The following is an 18,978-nucleotide window of genomic DNA, read 5'->3' as shown; positions in this document are numbered from 1 at the left end:
GTACATTAACACTATCCTACACCCACTAGGGACAATTTTTACATTTACCCAGCCAATTAACCTACATACCTGTACGTCTTTGTGGATTGTGCATTTGCAAAGATAGGCAGGAAAAAGATGCAACGTTCATCCCGAGCAGTTGTGTAACAGATCTACCAGCTTTAACCAGCAACGCATACTAAGCCGAACATCGTTGCTGGAAGATTATCAACATGGTGAGAGATACACTTGTGCCTGCCCAAAACTTGCTGGTCTTCCAGAACAAGAGATGTTCATACGTGAATGCTGCCCAAAAGGCATGTTCCAAGCTACATCAGTACATGCTAAGGGACTTACTAAAGGTTGGTGGAGCCAATACAAAGGTTCATTGGGTATGATTGCAACCTCAGGCCTTGCTAAGGGAACTAAGGCACTTGGACGTATTTTAACAGCACCGTCAAGGGTGTATTGTTCAAAGAGGCCACACAGGAGTGACAATGGTGCTTTGTACATATAATTTGATGACACTATAGGTGTAGACTAAGCAATATTATGAATGTATGCACAACATTACAAATGTAAAGAAAAGCCCTTGTACTGTTTTGTGCTTTTTGTAGACATTTTTATAAATAAATATTATTGAAATTTACAAAAAAGCTTACAGTGCTTCTCATTCTGATTATAATATCCCATTGTTGGATTGTCTCTGACACTTTATCCTTTGCCCATTCCTTGAACAATGGTATGCCATTTGTAACCCCCCCCCCCCCCCTACAATTTGATACCAGTCTTATAAATATTAAAAATCGGACAATTGCATCCAACTCCTCTGCAATTTCATCCTTCCTTGATTGCCCAGAGAAATATTTCATTTGTATTACTTTATCCCCTCAGTTGTCTCTTGTCCCTCTAATTGAGGGGATTCAAATCTTTTGATTATCAAGAAGCAACCTTGTAAAGGGGAAGTTTGACAGATAGCCCAAGCACAATTTGAAGCAAGAAACTGTTTGTGGGGGACTCTGGGAGAGAGTTAATAGTGTCGAAACTGGACGTATTGCCCGGGCTGGTCAAATAAACATGTCTAATTCAGTCATAGACCAGAGATTAAAAAGTAAGAAAACTGGGAGGCTGGAGTTTTGGTTGATGTGATTGTGTTTTCTGCAATCTGTTTAGTTTCTCTTTTGCTCCATCTGATGTACTCGTGTATGGTATTTATCTGGATAGTATGTAACCAACATTTTTCACTCTATCTTGGTACACAAGCTAATAAACAAATACCAATGCAGAGCCACCGGAAACCTCAACTCACCAATAAGTCACACTTGTAGAAAACTTTGTGCCTATGCCTCTTCCTGTCCTCACAGAGGTTTGTGAATTGATAACTTGTTGATCCACTTTGAGGGAGAATCATTTTGTCCAAATGTCACAATGAAGCCTTCCTGAATTGTGCTGAAGGCAAAAGACAATCCCTGTAAACAATAGCTGACAATTCTGGAAGAAAATGGTCAGAAGATAAAACTATTTTTTCTTTTGGTTTTAATTTTCTGTTGAACTTCATTTTCATTCAATATTTAACATAATATTATTGTTGGGAGGTATTCACTGTTTGATCACTGCACAAGAACCATCCAGGTGACACAGTCTGTTGCTTTCCAATGGGCTGCAGGAAAGTGAGGCCCCTGAGGAACCGGGCCCAGGGATGTAGGGTCATGGGAAGGTGATGTGATGATTCTGCAATCACTGTATTCAGTTGTGGTTGTTCACTCTGCATTGTAGGTGTAATGGAAGGTTATCAGTATTATGCCACAGACCAGAAACGTCATCTGCCCCAATTTCAAGGAATTCCATCCAGATTTTGTGCCAGGTATCCAATCTGAAGGAGGAAAGTGGAGTCATAATATTTCCTATCAATAGTCTTGAGACAGTATTCCGCAATCAACAGCCTTGAAACAAAACATCCCGAAGCTCTAGTCATTGTAGCCAGCGACTTCAATCAAGCCAACGTCAGGGGTGTATTACCAAAGTACTATCAGCATATCTCTTCTCCCACCAGGGCCAGAACACCTTCGACCACTGCTACACATCAATAGAAAACACCGTTCTGTTCCTCGGCCACATTTCATGAAATCTGATCACCTAGCCATACTTCTACTCCCTGCCCACAAACAAAAACCACAAGAGCAGGATCCGGTACAGTTGTTCAATGCTAGTCGGCGGACACAGATGACATCCTACGCAACTGCTTTGAGTCAGTGGACTATTCCATTTTCAGGGATTCTGCAGCCAACCTGAATTAGTACACCACTACCATGACGGACTTCATCAGCAAGTGCATAGAGGAGTGCGTGCCGACAAAGACAATCTGAGTGTTCCCCAACTGGAAACCATGGACGAATACCATGAGGTACATTCTCAGGCGAAGGTCAGGTCCACTGCATGCAAGTCAAACGATCTTGTGCAGTACAAGAAAACTCAATATGATTTTCACGAAGTCATCAAGGATGTCAAGAGACAATACCGGGACAAACGAGTCCCAGTTTAATAATTCAGATACCTGCAGAATGTGGCAAGATCTGAATACCAAAACTAGCTGTAGAGTTAAGTCAGGCAACATCACTGGTGATAGTGCGGCCCTACCTGATGAACATAATGCTTTCAATGCACGCTTTGAGCAGAATGCCAACAGGATGATAACATCAATCCCATCAGACTCAACCGTGCCTCTTCCCATGGTCAATGTTGCTGAAGTTAGATCGGCCTTCCTGAGGGTATACCCATGGAAAGCAACTGGCCGTATCCTTAGAAACTGCGTGGACCAACTAGCGGGAGTATTTACGGATTTCTTTCATCTCTCTCTACTCCGTTCCCACCTGCTTCAGGAAGACGACCATCATCCCAATGCCAAAGAAAAGGAAGATCTCATGCCTTAATGACTACCGTACATCCTTCCTCCTCCATCATCATGAAGTGCTTTTAGAGGCTGGTTATGGAATGCCTGGGTCTGAGGAAAGAATCTCGACTCAAAACGTCACCCATTCCTTCTCTACAGAGATGATGCCTTTCCCGCTGAGTTACTACAGCTTTTTGTGTCTATCCAAGAATTTACTATAGTATAGGAGGCCATTAGGAGTCACAGAGAGACAGCAAGGTAACAGGCCCATTGGCTCTGAGTTCACATCAACCAGCTACTTATACTAATCTTATGTTGATCTTATTTTTACTCTCCCCAGGTTCTCATCAAATAAAGTAACTGAATCCAAGCCTTTGGCATTTTGAGGCAGTTGCTCTGAAGAAGGGAAACATAATCTATTCCTTTTCTCCAGAGATGCTGCCTGATCTGCTGAGTTATTCCAGCATTTTGTGTCTGCTCTTTCTGATATGCCACCATGCTACTCACCAGGTCCTTGCTTGCCACCAACAGAGCAATCCCATCAGTCTCATTACCAAATTCTTATTTTCCTGCAATTTATTGTCTCTGAGGTATCCACAAACTCATTTCGACTCTCTTCATACATCACTGGACAAAGAGGTAATTTAGCCCCCTAACAAATGCTGGAGAATTAGACAAACACATGCAATGAAAGGCAATGTACAAACTCCACAAAGATAGTACTCAAGGTTAGGATCAAGCTCACATCCTTGGAGCTCTAAGGCAGCAGCACTACCTCCTGAACCATCCAACTACCCTCATTTTGCTGAATTATGAAAAATGGTTCCAAACTAGTGTGGGGTAAAGTTCCAACATGATGTCTGTGTTTTGTATTTTGTATTTCTTTGTATTTCTATTCTGTGCCTCAACTAATAAACCCAGGACATCTAACGGCGCTTCTCAGCCCATGTTCCCAGTGGAATCTCTGTGCTGTGACATGGAGAAATCGAAAAGATGCTTTTTACAAATTATAACAAATGTCAGTCCACATAAAAACAGTAACACTGAGACAGTATTCACTGAACAATGAAATATTTACTGCAAGAGACCCCTACACCTGGACCTCTGCTGATGCAGCTCCATAAAGACTTTCCGGCACCAATTACTAGATAGGTGCAGAAAAAATGCAAACATAATTGGTGCCAACATGATGTGATAGATCAAATAATTTATATCAATGTCTGTGGTCAATCAGCTCTCTCCTTGGGCAATCAGTCTTCCATGACACACCAGTGTCAGGAATGATGCTGCACGCACAAAGATTACAAGTGGCTAATGGTACATGGTAAGCAAGGATGCAGTTCTTTAAATGTACTTACACTCTCAGTACTCCTACAGTTGTTCCTTCATTTGCAACCATGCCTTTAGCTGCTCAGGTCACAGGCATTGGAATGCACCTCCATCAGTCCAAATATCTCTCTTCAAATCCTGACTCTCCTCTTTCATGTCTGGTTGAGATCAGTAGTGAGAATATTAATAGAGGGATAGTAAGGATGCCAGTAGGAGCAGGGGTGTCAGTAGCAACAAATGAGAGTGTGAAGGTAACAAGGAAAACAGTTTGTCATATCAGTTACAAGTTATGTTGATCTGAGCAGTGACAGTGAAGCGTCAGGCAGGACATTATCAGGAGAGGGAGCTGGTCTGGGCATTTTCAGGAGAATGGGCAGCTAATGTGGTAACAGGAACAAGGGGTGTCAATTGAGTCACAGGGAAGATGGGTGCAATGGAGAGGAAGGAGTTTGAACTGGAGCACCAGAGTTATTGTTCTTAAGGTAAGAGAGAGTGGGCAAGAGGGCACTTTGAGAGCAGTCGGGTAAAGTAGGAATAAAGTAGACAGGTTGTGGAGCAATAGAATTGGGACGAGATAGGATGGCTATAAGAGAAGCAGTTTGGGTGTCTGCACTCTTTGGACTGATGGATGGGCATTCCTCCAGGGAATTTGAGGCCACAGTGACTTCACTCATTGTTTTACGACTGAAATAAAACAAAGTGAACTAAATTAGTAATGCTGATGTTCAGACAATGCAGCTTGAACCATAAGAAGCCTATAAGACCATAACACATAGGAGCAGAAATTGACCATTCAGCCCATCAAGTTTACTCCACCATTCAATCATAACTGATCTATTTTCCCTCTCAACCCCATTCTCTTGCCTTCTCCCCCAACCTTTGACACCCTTACTAATCAAAAACCTATAAATCTCCGCTTTAAAAATACTTAATATCTTGGCCTCCACCGCAATCTGTGGCAATGAATTCAACAGATTCACCACCCTCTGGCTAAAGAAAGTCAATATATTTTTCATGTGCGCATGTCTCTGACAGGATTTGCATTTATTGCCTATTTTCAATTGCCCTTGAGAAAGTGATGGTGGACCACCATCTTGAACCATTCCAGTTCTTCTGGTAACGATCCTCACACAACAGTGTCGATTGCTGGGACACTTCAGGGTGAGAGTTTGCAGTGGCCTGATGCCAGACAGCAGAAGTCCTCCCGAAAGGAGGTTCATTTAAAAGCCACAATAAAACCAGAAAATGCTGGAATTACTCAGCCGATCAGGCTACATCTGTAGGAAGAGAAATAGAGTTAAAATTTTAGGTCATAGATTCTTCATTGGAACTGGAAAGAAAAGCTAATTTAGCTGTAGGATGGGTGGAAGGAGGATATTTCTCACAGGGTAAAACCGGGAATTCACTCATTGATTGGACAAACATTTACACCTTATCTCCTTAGTTACTTTCTGTTTTTATTTTAGAATTCTGACATCAGCAGGGTTTTTTTCCAGGGTGAACTCTTATCCCTGGAACATTGGTACTGGGTGAAAAGTGCCCTTTTCACCCAGTAAATGAACCACTGCACCACTGTGGTATACCGGGCACCGTTGTGCTTTTCATGACTGAGGAAGACCCATGTTCCAATGAGCTTCTTTCAAAGTCCAATCACAATGTGATACAGAATGTGGGCTCTCACAAAAGCACTATCTGATCATTATCATAGTTCTGTGTATGGAAGCTTGCGCTGTGAAGCTCTGCACAGAGGTGTGCACAATTATAATACTTCATTACTTGAGAGAACTGTGACTGCAATTGTGTTAAATTTCCAGCACTGATGTACTGAGTTATGAACTGAAGAACACACAACAATCAACCTTCAAACTATGGAGGCTGCTCCTTCAATTAACGGCTCACATTTTTTTGCTAACCTTCAAACTATATTGGTGTAAGTGTTATCACTCTGCAAAGCTTCAAACTAAATTTATCTTGATAACTTAAGGAAAGTGATTGCTATTGTGTTATATTTCCATCACCGATGAAATGGTTTATCTCATAGTGTTTTAATATCATACTGTATTTAAATAATACAGATCGGCAAATAAATAACTTTGTCTCAAGTTCCTATTTTACAAGGAGATCTCACCTCGATGGTTCGTGACTGAACAACAGGACAGCAAAGTTTCTCCCACATCCCTGATCAAAAGGATTCTTTTCATCTTTATACATTCTCGTAACCTGTCAGCAAGAAAATCTTGTTGATCAGTCAGGCAATATCAGCAAATTATAAAAGAGATACATTCAGCGGGTGTTTCCAGTTGTTATTTCAGAGTTCCAGCACTGCAGTATTTTGATTTTAAACCAAGTGACTTTACTGCACTCCATGTGGACCAGCAGGAATAGGGACTTTTCTTTTCCTCCCTGCATCCATAGCCCATCCCCCAGGCTCACATGGTAATTCATTACAACTGCATTGAAACACTCCAGATCCAAATTGAACATCGTAACATACACTTCAAATGGACAGGAAACTCAGTAAGTCAGAGGCCTTGGGCTTTACCTTGTCACATCAGGACCAGATTTAATTTGTTTCTTTGTACTGGGGGCCTCTTGTGACCAGTTCTTCCAGAGGGCAATCTCACTAAATTTACAACAACTACAAGAAATATTTTGGTCAATTAGTCCTACATTTCAAAAACATTGATGAAAGGTCAATGAGCATATACTAGGGTTTGAGTAAAGAGTTTAAAGGCTTCAACAACCCAACAGATTTAAAATGGCTAATCTGTGCTTTATGGCAGGCAGCAGGACAAGGAATCATTGCACCAATAAATCCAAAAGGTGATTCAGAAAACTCCTTTGTCATAACAGCAGTGAGTATGTTGAACAATAATTAAGGCAAATGTCACGAATGGCTTCAAAGGAAGCCAGACAAATACATGAGTCATGGGATGAATAAAGAAGGATGGGAAGAGGCTCTTGTGGACCCTAAACATAGACTAATTAGGTTAAATCCCTATTTCTGTGTTAAAATTAAGTGAATGTAAAATTTAAGTGATGTAACCCAAAACGTCACCCATTTCTTTTCTCCAGAGATGCTGCCTGACCCGCTGAGTTACTCCAGCATTTTGTGTCTACATTCGATTTAAACTAGCATCTGCAGTTTTTTTCCCTACATAACTTTATAATTGTTATCTTTACTTTTACCTTCTCAAATGTGGTTATTCCAGTTGCAATGAGGAAACTGTGAAAAGCGAAAAAGAAAAATAAAGGCATAGAAATAAGAAGTGAAATTATTGCAAGAAAAGAACTGCAAAAACATTATTAAGGAAAATATCATCTTGGGCAATCAGCATCAAAAGAGACAAGTAGATTGTTTAATGAATCTTCAGCCAAGAATTGGGTCAGCTCAGTCATGTGGGAGGAAGAGAAACTTGTTCCCTATTTCTGAATATGTCCAACATTATATTCAGGAATATTATTACACTTCCTTCTCTGCCTTCCACAACTGAACACAATCTGGTTGCTTCACTAATCAATTCTACCATCATACAGCTGTAGAAACGTGTGCACCTTCAACTCTTCCCCCACTGGGGCTTAGAGCAACTGCAACATTTCAGAAATTAATCTTGTTGCACTCAAGATTAGTTGAGATTTATGTTTTGGAAAAATGCACTATGGAATTCCAAGAGGTCTACCTAATTGTAATTCTAATTGTAATTGTAATTAATTTATTAACCAAGTATGTAAACATGCAAGGAATTTGATTTGCCAACAGTCATACAAAAAGCAACAAGATACATAACCACATAAAAATGAAACATAGAGTTAAACAGCCACCACAATGGCATGTGAGAATCCCCAGGGCACACAGCATAAGCGGAGACCCACAGCCATCAATTCAATGTCCGGGCCACATACACACGTTCCTTCGCTGTGATGTGACGAGAGTTGGACCGACCGGTGTCACTCTCTCTGCAGTCCCTATCTGTCCGAACAGTCACAAAGCCGTCCACACTCACACTAGACTCCGGGATGTCCTCATGAAGCTATGTCCCCGCAAAACACCGAGATCACAGCACTCACGGCACTCCCTCTAAGTTCTCACCAGTGCTGTTTTTTCGGCGACCTCATATTCCCCACTGTGACGGAAGGCAATTAACTTATACCTTCTTTCCTCCTTTACTCCCGCGGTCGGGCAATCGAAACTGCCGCAGTCGGGGCAATCGAAACTTCCGCAGTTGGGGCGATCGAAGCTCCCACATCGGGGCAATCGAAGCTCCTTCGATCGGGGTGGTCGAAGGTCCTGCAGTTGGATCTCCAGCAGTCGATCCCTAACAAAGGGACCGCCAGCTCCACAATGTTAAAGCCGCAGTGCAGTCGCACTTCCGTCGAGGAAAGAATATAAAAAGGGTTTCCCCTAACCCCACCCCCACATAATACAAAAACTAAAGGTACACTAAAAACATACAAGTAAACACAGAAAACACAACCAAAACAGCAAAAGAAGAAAAAGACGAGACAGGCGTTAGGCGCGGCTGCCATGTACGGTGCCAGCGTTGTAACCTAACATGTGAGGGCTGCCTTTAATCTGAGTGTTCATGGGGTGAAATGATGCAGGATTCATCACTGATCTGTTAGGCTCAATAGGCCATTTCTGTACAGCTAAATTATCTGTAATGCTGGAGTCTAACTTTATTAAGCAATTTGCAATGTGGGATATGCTGTGCTAATAACTACAGACAACATATACTGTGCTAATAACTACAGATTTCTTAAAAATGCCAGTAAAAGGATACGTGGTGATCTTGGTTATAAATATTGGATTGGAATTCTGCATTAGAAAGATTAAGCAGAAGGAAAACATGAGAAGAAAATAGGAAATTAGGGAAAAGAGTAAAATATAGAAAAAACGATAGTTTCTTTTTCCAATGCACGTATTCAGGAAGAAACAGTGATGGTCAAGATCCTGTTGACAACAAAGAATTGACAATTTCAGCACTCAGCAATTTTTTCTACATTATATAAACCATTTCAATAGTTTTCTGATAGTTGTATAAAAAAAATTCTCTCTTTTAAAAAATATTTAAATTCTCTGCCTTTTTCCCATTTTTATAAACAGATCAGCGACACTTTAATCATCCAAAAGCTCAACCAGCATAATTCACCATGAAAACTCCCTGCTCATGACCTAAACATAATTTGATGAATTTGGGAAAGATTCAATAGGAATGTGAGGGGCATATTTTTTTACACATAGAGTGGTAGGTATATGGAACAGGTGCCAAAGGCGGTAGTTGAGGCTAATACTACAACCACATTTGGACAGGTGCATGGATAGAAAAGGTTTAGAGGGACATGTGTCACATGTGGGCAGGTGGGATTCGTTTAGATGGGGCACCTTGCTTGGCAAATTGGATCAAAAGGCCTGTTTCCATGCTGTATGACTCTAACTGACCCACAAACTAGTGATGCAACAGAACAACACAACTGTTTGATTCTGGACTCTGTGCTATCTCCAACTACTTCATTCACAGCAGCTCAGCATCGTTGACTTGGCTAGCATTTATTGCTCATCCATAACTACCCTCAAACTGGCTGCCATGGTCAGATATGGCACCACTTGCTGGTAAATGTGATACCATTGATGGTCACCTGTGGGGCATCCAGAACCCCACATAATGGGTAAGTGGAAAATTTTACCCTGTTCTGATCCCAGAGAAATGTTCATGGTGTTATCTTCGGTCACTTTTTCAGGCCAAGTATTGCCTGAGGACATTTGTCAAAAACTCTCTGTGGCAGCTTTGTTACAGAAAAACAGATGCCCAAAATATTGCCCTTGGACATAATATATAGTTTACCCACTGCTCTCCTAACAGGCACTCGGTGAACTGCAGTGACCATTCATAACTCCAAACAATCAAGGAGAATTGCTCAAAGAACAATGGATTAAAATTGTTCTAGGTGTTACCTGTACACACACATCACAGATATAGCAGTGTCGACATCTTGGGGGACGGTAGACATTACAGATATGGCACCACTTGCTGGTAAATGTGATGCCATTGACGGTCACCTGTGGGGCATCCAGAACCCCACTGATGTCCTCAGGATCTGAAACAAAAGGTAATTGAACTGTGAAGATGGAGGTCCATTAACTTGTGGTGACTTTTCATTAATGACCTATACTGGGTAGGTGGTGGAAATGTTGTTTGCCGAACATTTTAAAAACATGACCACAATTCTGTGAGCTTCAAAGTAGTTATGGAAAAGGGTAAAGTTTGTTTTCAGGTTAAGCTCCTAAATTGGGGACGGCTGATTTCAATAGTGCAAGAGAGCCCTCAGCAAAAGTAGATTGGGAGCAAATGACGAGTGGGAGTCTTTTAAAAGAGAGTTAGTGTTTAGGGACAGTGTTTCCTGGTGGGAGTAAAAGGAAATGATGGCAAGATTAGGAAGCCTCGAATGACGAAGTTTATTGAAGGATTCATCAGGAAAAAACAAGGTAGAAATGACAGATATCCACAAATGTAATGGTCTTTTGAGGAATATAGACGATGTAGGATAGTACTTAAGAAGAAAATTAAGACGCCAAAAAGAGGCCATGACATATTAATGGCAGGCAAGATTAAAGAGAATCCCAAGTCATTCTGTAAGCACATCAGGTGTAAGAGGGTAACTAGCAAAAGACTGGGTCCCCTTAGGGATCAAAGTGGTAATCCATCTGTGGAGGGAGGGGGTGAAGACGAGATCCAAAATAATACCTTGTTTGCTTTCACCAAGCAGAAGGATGAGAAGGGTACCAAGTTCCAGAAAGGATATGCTGCTTGCCAGGATCATGTAGGTATTAAAGCGGAGATGTTACTTAACTTGGAACACACGAGGTTGGATTTATCTTGTTTTTGACATCGCTGCCATGGGAAAAAGATTTTGACCTTCTACCCCCTTTCTATGCCACTCATAAGCCTATGTACCTCTCAAGAAGCAGTCTTTTCCCCAGGGTAGGACATAGGTTTAAGGTGAAAGAGGAAAGAGAAAAGACCCCAAAGGCAACCTTTTCACACAGAGGATGGGTCGAAATGGAACAGGCTGTCAAAGGAAGTTGTAGAGGTGGGTGCGATCAGCCTGTTTTACATCAGGAAAACAAAGCCTACCTAATTAAAGTCTTCCAATCCTGGCAACATCCTGGTGAATCTCTAGCCTAATCCAAATCGCCAGTGCTGAATGTGTGGAGTATGTGTTTCTCCTGGATACTCTGAGACTTGATGGGCCACAGCAGTTAACCACCCGCTGTGCATAGGCACCTATCACCCTGCACTGAAGACCACTTGGGCCCCACTTACGTCATCAGACACAGTATAAACACACAGAGTACTCGGGTAAGTAACACCTGTAGCAAGGCTGAGACTGTTTGCTGCTGTGGTTCAAATTGCTTTCCAAGAAAAGAAAAGTTGACATCGAAGGTCGGATATTCAACGATAATTGGAAAGATCTTTTTTTCTTCTGTGAGGTCAACGGCAAACCTGTGTGTCTGACATGCTCGCAACAATTGGCTGTGTCAAAAGATTACAATATCAGACGACACTATGAGACGTCACACGGAAAAAAATATGACAAGTACGCAGGACGACTCAGAACGCAAAAGGTAAACGAGCTTGAAGCAGCTCTGAAAAAATGGCAATCAGTGTTCCCCAAAGGTTGAGACATGATGAAGCTGTCAAGACCAGCTATATTATTGCCAACAAAATAGCTGCTGCGTCGAAGCCATACTCAGAGGGGGAATTCATCAAAGCATGCATGCGGTCGGCGGCTGAGCTGGTGTGCCCTGAGAAGAGACAGGCTTTTGGTAATATCAGCTTGTTAAGAAATACTGTGGCAGAGAGAATCAGGGACCTTGCAGGAGATTTGAACAGTCAACTAAAAGACAAAGTAACATCATTTATTGCCTTCTTTATTGCAATTGATGAGAGCACCGACGTGACTGATGTAGTTCAATTGGGAATATTTATTTGTGGTGTTGATGCATCTTTGACCGTCACTGAGGAGTTCGTGGAGATGGTGCCCATGACAAACACAATGGCGAATGACGTTTTCTCCAGTCTCGTCGAGGCCTTGGAGTCACGCTGTCAGCGTGGCAACAGATGGCGCACCATCCATGGTCGGGAAAAAGGCGAAACTCAGAGAGAAAGTACAGACAGAGAATCCAGAGCAGGAATTCTGGAATTTTCATTGTATTATCCACCAAGAGGCGTTATGTAGCAGGAGCCTGAAAATGGACCATGTCATGGATGTAGTAATCAAAACGGTTAATTTTATTAGTCAAGTCAAGTCAATTTTATTTGTATAGCACATTTAAAAACAACCCACATTGACCAAAGTGCTGTACTTCTGATTAGGTTCCAATGGAAAAAAAAAAGAAACATACAGTAGCACGCAAACAGTTCACAGCACTTCCTCAATGAGCCTCAAACGCTAGGGAGTAGAAATAGGTTTTGAGCCTGGACTTAAAGGAGTCGATGGAGGGGGCAGTTCTGATGGGGAGAGGGATGCTGTTCCACAGTCTAGGAGCTGCAACCGCAAAAGCGCGGTCACCCCTGAGCTTAAGCCTAGACCGCGGGATAGTGAGTAGCCCCAAGTCGGCCGACCTGAGGGACCTGGAGTTAGAGAGGGGGGTTAGAAGATTTTTGATGTAGGGGGGGGAGTGTCCATTTAGGGCTTTATACGTGAATAGGAGGAGCTTGAAGTTGATTCTGTACCGTACAGGGAGCCAGTGGAGAGAGGCCAGAATCGGGGTGATGTGGTCCCTTTTACGGGTACCCGTCAGGAGTCTTTAGTGCCAAGGGACACAACCATCGGCAATTTGACACTCTTTTGTCCGAAAGTAATATTGGACACGGCGTACCCTACCACACTGAAGTCCGCTAGTTGAGCAGAGGGGTTGTGCTCAAACGTTTTTATCAATTACGTGCGGAAATTGGACTATTCATGAACGAGAAAGGGAAGCCAATGGCAGAGTTGGATGACTGAGACTGGCTTCATGATCTTGCATATTTGGTGGATATAACAGAGCACTTAAATGTGCTTAATGTTAATATGCAAGGCCGCAACAAACTTGTTACGGAATACTACGACAGCATTCGTACCTTTCAAGTTAAATTAGGCCTGTGGGAGATGCAACGATCCCGGAGCAACCCAGCTCATTTCCATTCTTTGCAGTCTGTGCGTGTCGCTCACGGGAGTAATGACAACATGGACAGGTACAAGGACAAAATATCACAGCTGAAAAGTGAGTTTCAGAATCATTTCCAAGTCTTCACTCAGCTCGAGAATTCTCACTATTGTGCTCGCCGTTTGCCATCAACGCAGCATCAGATGTGCTGGAAGAACTCCAAACGGAACTAATTGAAGTTCAGTGTAACTCAGCTTTGAAATATAAATTTGAGACTGTGGGTCTGGACTCATTCTATCAATACCTGGGGCTGATGTACCCCAGGATGACAGACTATACCTCAAAGATCCTTTGCATGTTCGGGCCAACATATCTCTGCGAGCAGGCGTTCTCCATAATGAACATTAACAAATCCAAACTGCGCTCGCAGCTGACACACAGACATCTAAATGACATTATGAAAATCACAACTGCCGAGAAACTGGTCCCTAATGTTGACAGGCTGGTTAAAGTCAAGAGATGTCAGATGTCTGGAAGCAGCAAGTGAAAAATGAGTGACACTGTTCGATGCACTGTCTATCTTCAGTGAAAACCAACATCTGGAGTTCCTTTCAACACATTCCTACTTTATGTACTGGTTTCCTAATTCACATAATATATAATACCCATCACGACTAACAAGGAGAAGCAGGCGATTATTGTATCCTTCATGCCTGAAAAACTTCTTAATTTGATTTCTGAGAGTTTGGTTTAGGAACCCCTGTAAAATTTAGAACATAGCCTCCTAGAATTGGGGAAAACTCATTGTCTGTTTTAATGTGGTTGCTCAGTATCTCACGACATATTGACAGTTATGTGTCGAAAGGAAATGCAGATATTAGTTTATACTGAAGTTAGACACAAAGTGCTGAAGTAACTCTATGGGACAGACAGTATCTCTGGAGAGAAGGAATGGGTGACTTTTCGGGTCGAGACTGTCTGAAGAAGGGTCTTGACCCAAAACATCACCCATTCCTTCTTTCCAGAGATGCTGCCTGTCCCGCTGAGTTACTCCAGCATTTTGTGTCTATATTGAGTTATGTTCTTCACGTCAAAGTTGTAATCAAGCCACTGTTACCGGGTTCCATTTTGGGGGACATATTAAACATTCTGATGTCTTTACCTCTGGAAATAATTCCTGGATTCACTTGCAGACACAGAATGTAGCTGATGACAGAAGAGATCAGCAATAGTGATTGCAGGATGGGCACTGCTATTGTAACATTCCTTATCAGCCAAACGCACCTGGAAAAGTTGATAATTATATCTTAGATATTTCTAACACCAATATGAGACCTTTATTCTCTTAACAATAAGCTTTCCCCAACTAATGCTCACACACAAAAGGACAGAAATCCACAATTCAGCCCTTTGAGCTACCTCTTCCTATAGGTGAGATCATGGTCATCTCAGTTCCCTCAGAGACAAACATATGAACTCGGGACAGGGAGTGGCACACAGCTGATGGAGCTGCTCCATCGTTAACTAAAAGCACCACTGATCTAATTGTAACCTTGAGTTCACATTAATGTCTGCCCATGGTAAACCTCCATTCCTTGCTTATCAAGTATCTATCAACCTTTGTCTTAAAAATATTCAAAAACTCTGCTTCCAGTATCATTTGAAAAACCTTTGCCTTATATCATGATTAAATGTGTAGGACAGAACTGCTCCAGAATTGCTCCAGCAATTCAGCAGGACAGGCAGCATCTCTGAAGAGAAAGAATGGGTGATGTTTCGCATCACAGCATTTTGTATCTATCTTGTTAATTAAATGTGTGACCTCCTACTTTTGAACAACAAATCAGCCGCTGTATTGTATTGTTTATTATTGTTATGTGTATTGAGATGCAGTGACAAGTTTTGTTTCTGTGCTATCTAGTCAAATCAAATCAAATCATACTGTACACGAGGACAGTTAAGCCTTCACTTTTCCCAGACTCACTTAAAATTATAACAAAACTATACACATGGGTGGTCCTTCTAGTTAAACTTCTGTAATATTGTTTACTTCTAAAATATCTTTAATTTATTAATAAAGATACTCACGGGAATAAGTAAAATAAGACTGTCAAACTAACAAAGATAAACACTATGAAAACGTTAGCTATATTTCTCAGGAAAGTCTGCGATGACTCTCTATTGCACATTCTGCAAAGATATTACTCTCAACAAAACTGTTACTCAAAATCTCTGTGGCCTCCATTCCTCCACTAATATCTAAAACACTCCTCCTCTTACACCAAACAGTTGTTTCAGAACTAATGGCCTCCTCTGCACTCCTTGTCCTCGCCATTGGTGCCTTGGATGCTATTGTGTCATCATAGAGATACATGTTGTCATGGAAATGTAATAATGGTGTTGAAACTCCACCTTTTTACAGGAGGGGGGCAAAATCAGTCATGATCATCAGCATCCAAGGACAGGCAGGAGGTTATAGGCAATATCATTGCAATGTCAACATTTCTAACAGCACCCATCACCCAACCATGCATTTTTACTGAAAGCATCCACCAGTTACTCTTTTGCTCTTTATCCTCTTTTTATTCCAAGATTTAGTCCATCTTCCTGATGGTCCCTGAATTTAGTTGTTCCATCATTACTAACTGTGCCGGTCACCACCATCTTTGTTACTATACCACTTATAGTATATCGTGGGTTCTCTTTCCAGGGAGCTAAGTACCAAATCATGAAGCACTGAAAAATCATAGCCTATATATTTTCAACTATGACCTAACAAATATATAGGCCGGATAACATTGTGAATCATAGAGCTATTCAGCACAGAAACAGGTCCTTTGGCCCAACTTGTTCATGCCAACTAAGTTACTTCAGTGAGCTATTCCCACTTGCCTGCGCCTAATCCATATCCTTCCAAATCATTCCTATGTACCTGACTACGTGTCTTTTAAATATCATATTTTATCCGCCTCTACCACTTTCTTTGACAGCTAGTTCCAATTACGCACCACCCTCTGTGTGGAAGAGTTGCCCATTAGGTCCCTTTTAAATCCTTCCCCATTCAACTTAAAACTATGCACTACCCTGGCGAAAAGACTGTGGCTATTACCTCAATTATGCCCCTCATGACTTTTTAAACCTCAATAAGATCACCTCTCTGCCTCCTGGGATCCAGGATTAAAAACTCAACCTATCCAGTCTCTCCATATAACTCAAACTCTCCAGACCCAGTGACAACCTCGTAAATCTTTTTTGCATCCTTTACAATTTAATGACATCCTTCCTATAACAGGGCACCAAGACGGTACCATGTGGCCTTAACAATGTCTTGTACAGCTATAATACAACGTCCTAACTCCTACACTCAATGCCCGAGTCCTGGAAATGTGCCCAGCACGTCATTCACCATCCAGTCAGCTTGTGTTGCCACCTTCATAGAACTATGTACTTACACCTCTAGTCTGAAGAAGGGTCTCGTGAGTATTGGTGAGTATTGTTACAGTGTAATTGGGGATTGCGGGGGCCCATGAAAGTCCATCAATATTCTCCCTTGAAAGCATTTATAAAAAACATTGAGGCACGAGTGATGCATTGCTGTCACTTGAGCAATTACTTCATTTTGCCTTGTAGGAAATGATGGAGTGCAAGCCCTGCCACAGCTGCCGAACATCCATTGGTTCCTCCAGTTCAGACCGAAAGTGTCTCTTCGCTTTTGTAATGGCCTTATTGAAATCATACCTGGACGTTCTTTATGGCCCTGTATCGCCATACTTTAATAGCCGAGATTTGTTCTTCAGTAGATTGCAGATCTCCTGGTTCATCCAAGGCTTCTGATTAGGGAACACTTGGATGATCTTGGTGGAAACACACTGTGATACAGATTTCTGTGATAACCATGGAGTATCCATTCAGGTCTGTTGCCAAGTCATAGAATATAACACAGAACAGTATAACACAGGAAAAGGCCCAATGGTCCACAATGTCCTTGCCGAACATGATGCCAAGATGAACTAATCTGTCTGTATGAGATTTGTATTCATCTATTCCCTGCATGTCCATGTGTCTATTTAAAAGCTTAAATGCAACTGACATATCTCCCTCCCTCTGGCAGTGCATTCCAGGCACTCAACACTATCTGCGTTTTAAACTTTCCCCATGACTCTCCTCTAAACTTAGCTCCACTAACCTTAAAGCTATGCACTCTAGTGTTTGACATTTCTACCAGCGCATGGCAGTCACTGGATCATTCCCCTGCTTTCCCTGAACCAATTTTGTGCAATCCTCACTGCTGGAGCTGCGCTCTTCAGTTGCTGCCTAAATGTAGGAAGCAGCAGCCAGGTGGTCCGATTTTCCAAAGTGAGGGTGAGGGATGGAGCGATAGGCAACTTTGATGATGGAGAAGCAAAGTTCAAAAGTATTTGATCCTCTGGTGCTGCAGAAAAGACGCTTGTGGTGGGTTAGGTAGTGACTTCTTCAAACTGGCCTTGTTTATCCCTGCCTAAGATGAGGAAGGCCTTGGGGTTTGCTGTCAGGTATTTGTTGACCATGGTGTGCAGTTATTCTAGTGTTAGCTGAACATCTGCCTGGGGCAGATGTAGACCACAGTTATAATAATGGAGGTGAATTTCCTTGGGAGGTAGATGAGACTACCGGATTTTCTAGCCATGGAAAAGCTTGTAAGAGTCATTAGAGACAAGCCAAATTTCTTCAATATCCCGAGGAAGTAGAGGTGCTGGTGTGCCTTCTTGTCTGTCGCTTCAATGTGGTTGGTCCACGACAGATCATTGGTAATATTAATGCCAAAGAACATGAAGCTCTCAACCATTTCCACTTCAACACCATTGATGATGATTGGATGTACTCCATCATGTTTCCTGAAGCAATAATTCGCTTCTTCATCTTGCTGATTAAGGGCAGGTTGTTATTCTGATACCATGTTACTAAGTTCTCTATCATCTTCGTGTACTCCATCTGATCATCTACAAACTTGAAGATGGAGTTAGAGCTGAATTTGGCTGCACAGATGGGAGTATAGTAGGGGACTGAGAGACCAGCGATGAGATTTATTGTGGAGGATGTGCTGTCACCGATCCTCACTGATTGTGACTCCTTGGTCCAAGAGTTTGGAGATGAGTCTAGATGGGATTATGATGTTGAAGGTAAAGTAAAAAAATTGAAGTCCAATGTAGGTGTCCTTATTGTCTAGGTGTTCCAGAGATGAATTTAGGGACAGGAACATGGTGTCTGCTGTGGGCCTGTTGCAATGGTCGGCAAACTGCAGCGGATCGAGGCTGTCTAGGAGACTGGAGTTAATGCGTGGCATCACCAGTCTCTCGAAGCACTTCATACTGGTGGGTGACTTTCAGCCATTTTCTCACTCACTCGTGCACTTAATTTCTTTCTCAGGCAATCTCCCACTCTCTCATTCAGTTTCTCACACACTCGGTCAGTTACTTTCTCAGTCATTCTGCTCCACTCTCAGTTGCTCTCTCACTCACTCAGTTGCTCTCTCACTCATTCTCAGCCAGTTTCTCAACACCTAGTTTCTTTCACTCACTCGGTTGCTCTTGTTCTCACTCTCAGCCAGTTTCTCAACACACCTTCTCTCACAGACTCACTTTCTCCCACTGGT

General features: G+C 42.1%; 1 protein-coding gene across 1 annotated transcript; it reads right to left on the bottom strand.

Annotated features, from left to right (window-relative positions):
• Positions 1 to 5,456: 5,456 nt before the first annotated feature.
• Positions 5,457 to 18,812, bottom strand: LOC144606152 (palmitoyltransferase ZDHHC5-A-like). Its single transcript, XM_078421951.1, has 8 exons — positions 18,729 to 18,812; positions 17,118 to 17,230; positions 14,509 to 14,630; positions 10,152 to 10,294; positions 8,980 to 9,149; positions 7,388 to 7,490; positions 6,327 to 6,418; positions 5,457 to 5,475 (listed from the first exon to the last, which is right to left on the bottom strand). The coding sequence occupies exons 1-8, from the start codon at positions 18,810 to 18,812 to the stop codon at positions 5,457 to 5,459; spliced, it is 846 nt and encodes a 281-aa protein (XP_078278077.1).
• Positions 18,813 to 18,978: the final 166 nt, after the last annotated feature.

The sequence above is a fragment of the Rhinoraja longicauda genome, chromosome 26 (assembly GCF_053455715.1).
Source record: "Rhinoraja longicauda isolate Sanriku21f chromosome 26, sRhiLon1.1, whole genome shotgun sequence".
NCBI classification, from domain to species: Eukaryota; Metazoa; Chordata; class Chondrichthyes; order Rajiformes; family Arhynchobatidae; genus Rhinoraja; species Rhinoraja longicauda.
The sequence above is the reverse complement of the archived record's forward strand: the minus strand, read 5'-3'. Positions and strand labels throughout refer to the sequence as shown.

What these genes read in the sequence shown, in the direction of transcription:
- LOC144606152 (XM_078421951.1), bottom strand. Translation starts at nt 18,812, where the DNA reads ATGACTGAGAAAGTAACTGACCGAGTGTGTGAGAAACTGAATGAGAGA. An exon ending in AACAAATCTCGGCTATTAAA is followed by an intron (nt 14,631 to 17,117) that starts GTATGGCGATAC and finishes CAACTTTTCCAG; the next exon opens with GTGCGTTTGGCTGATAAGGA. An exon ending in TCCAGGAATTATTTCCAGAG is followed by an intron (nt 10,295 to 14,508) that starts GTAAAGACATCA and finishes CTTTTGTTTCAG; the next exon opens with ATCCTGAGGACATCAGTGGG.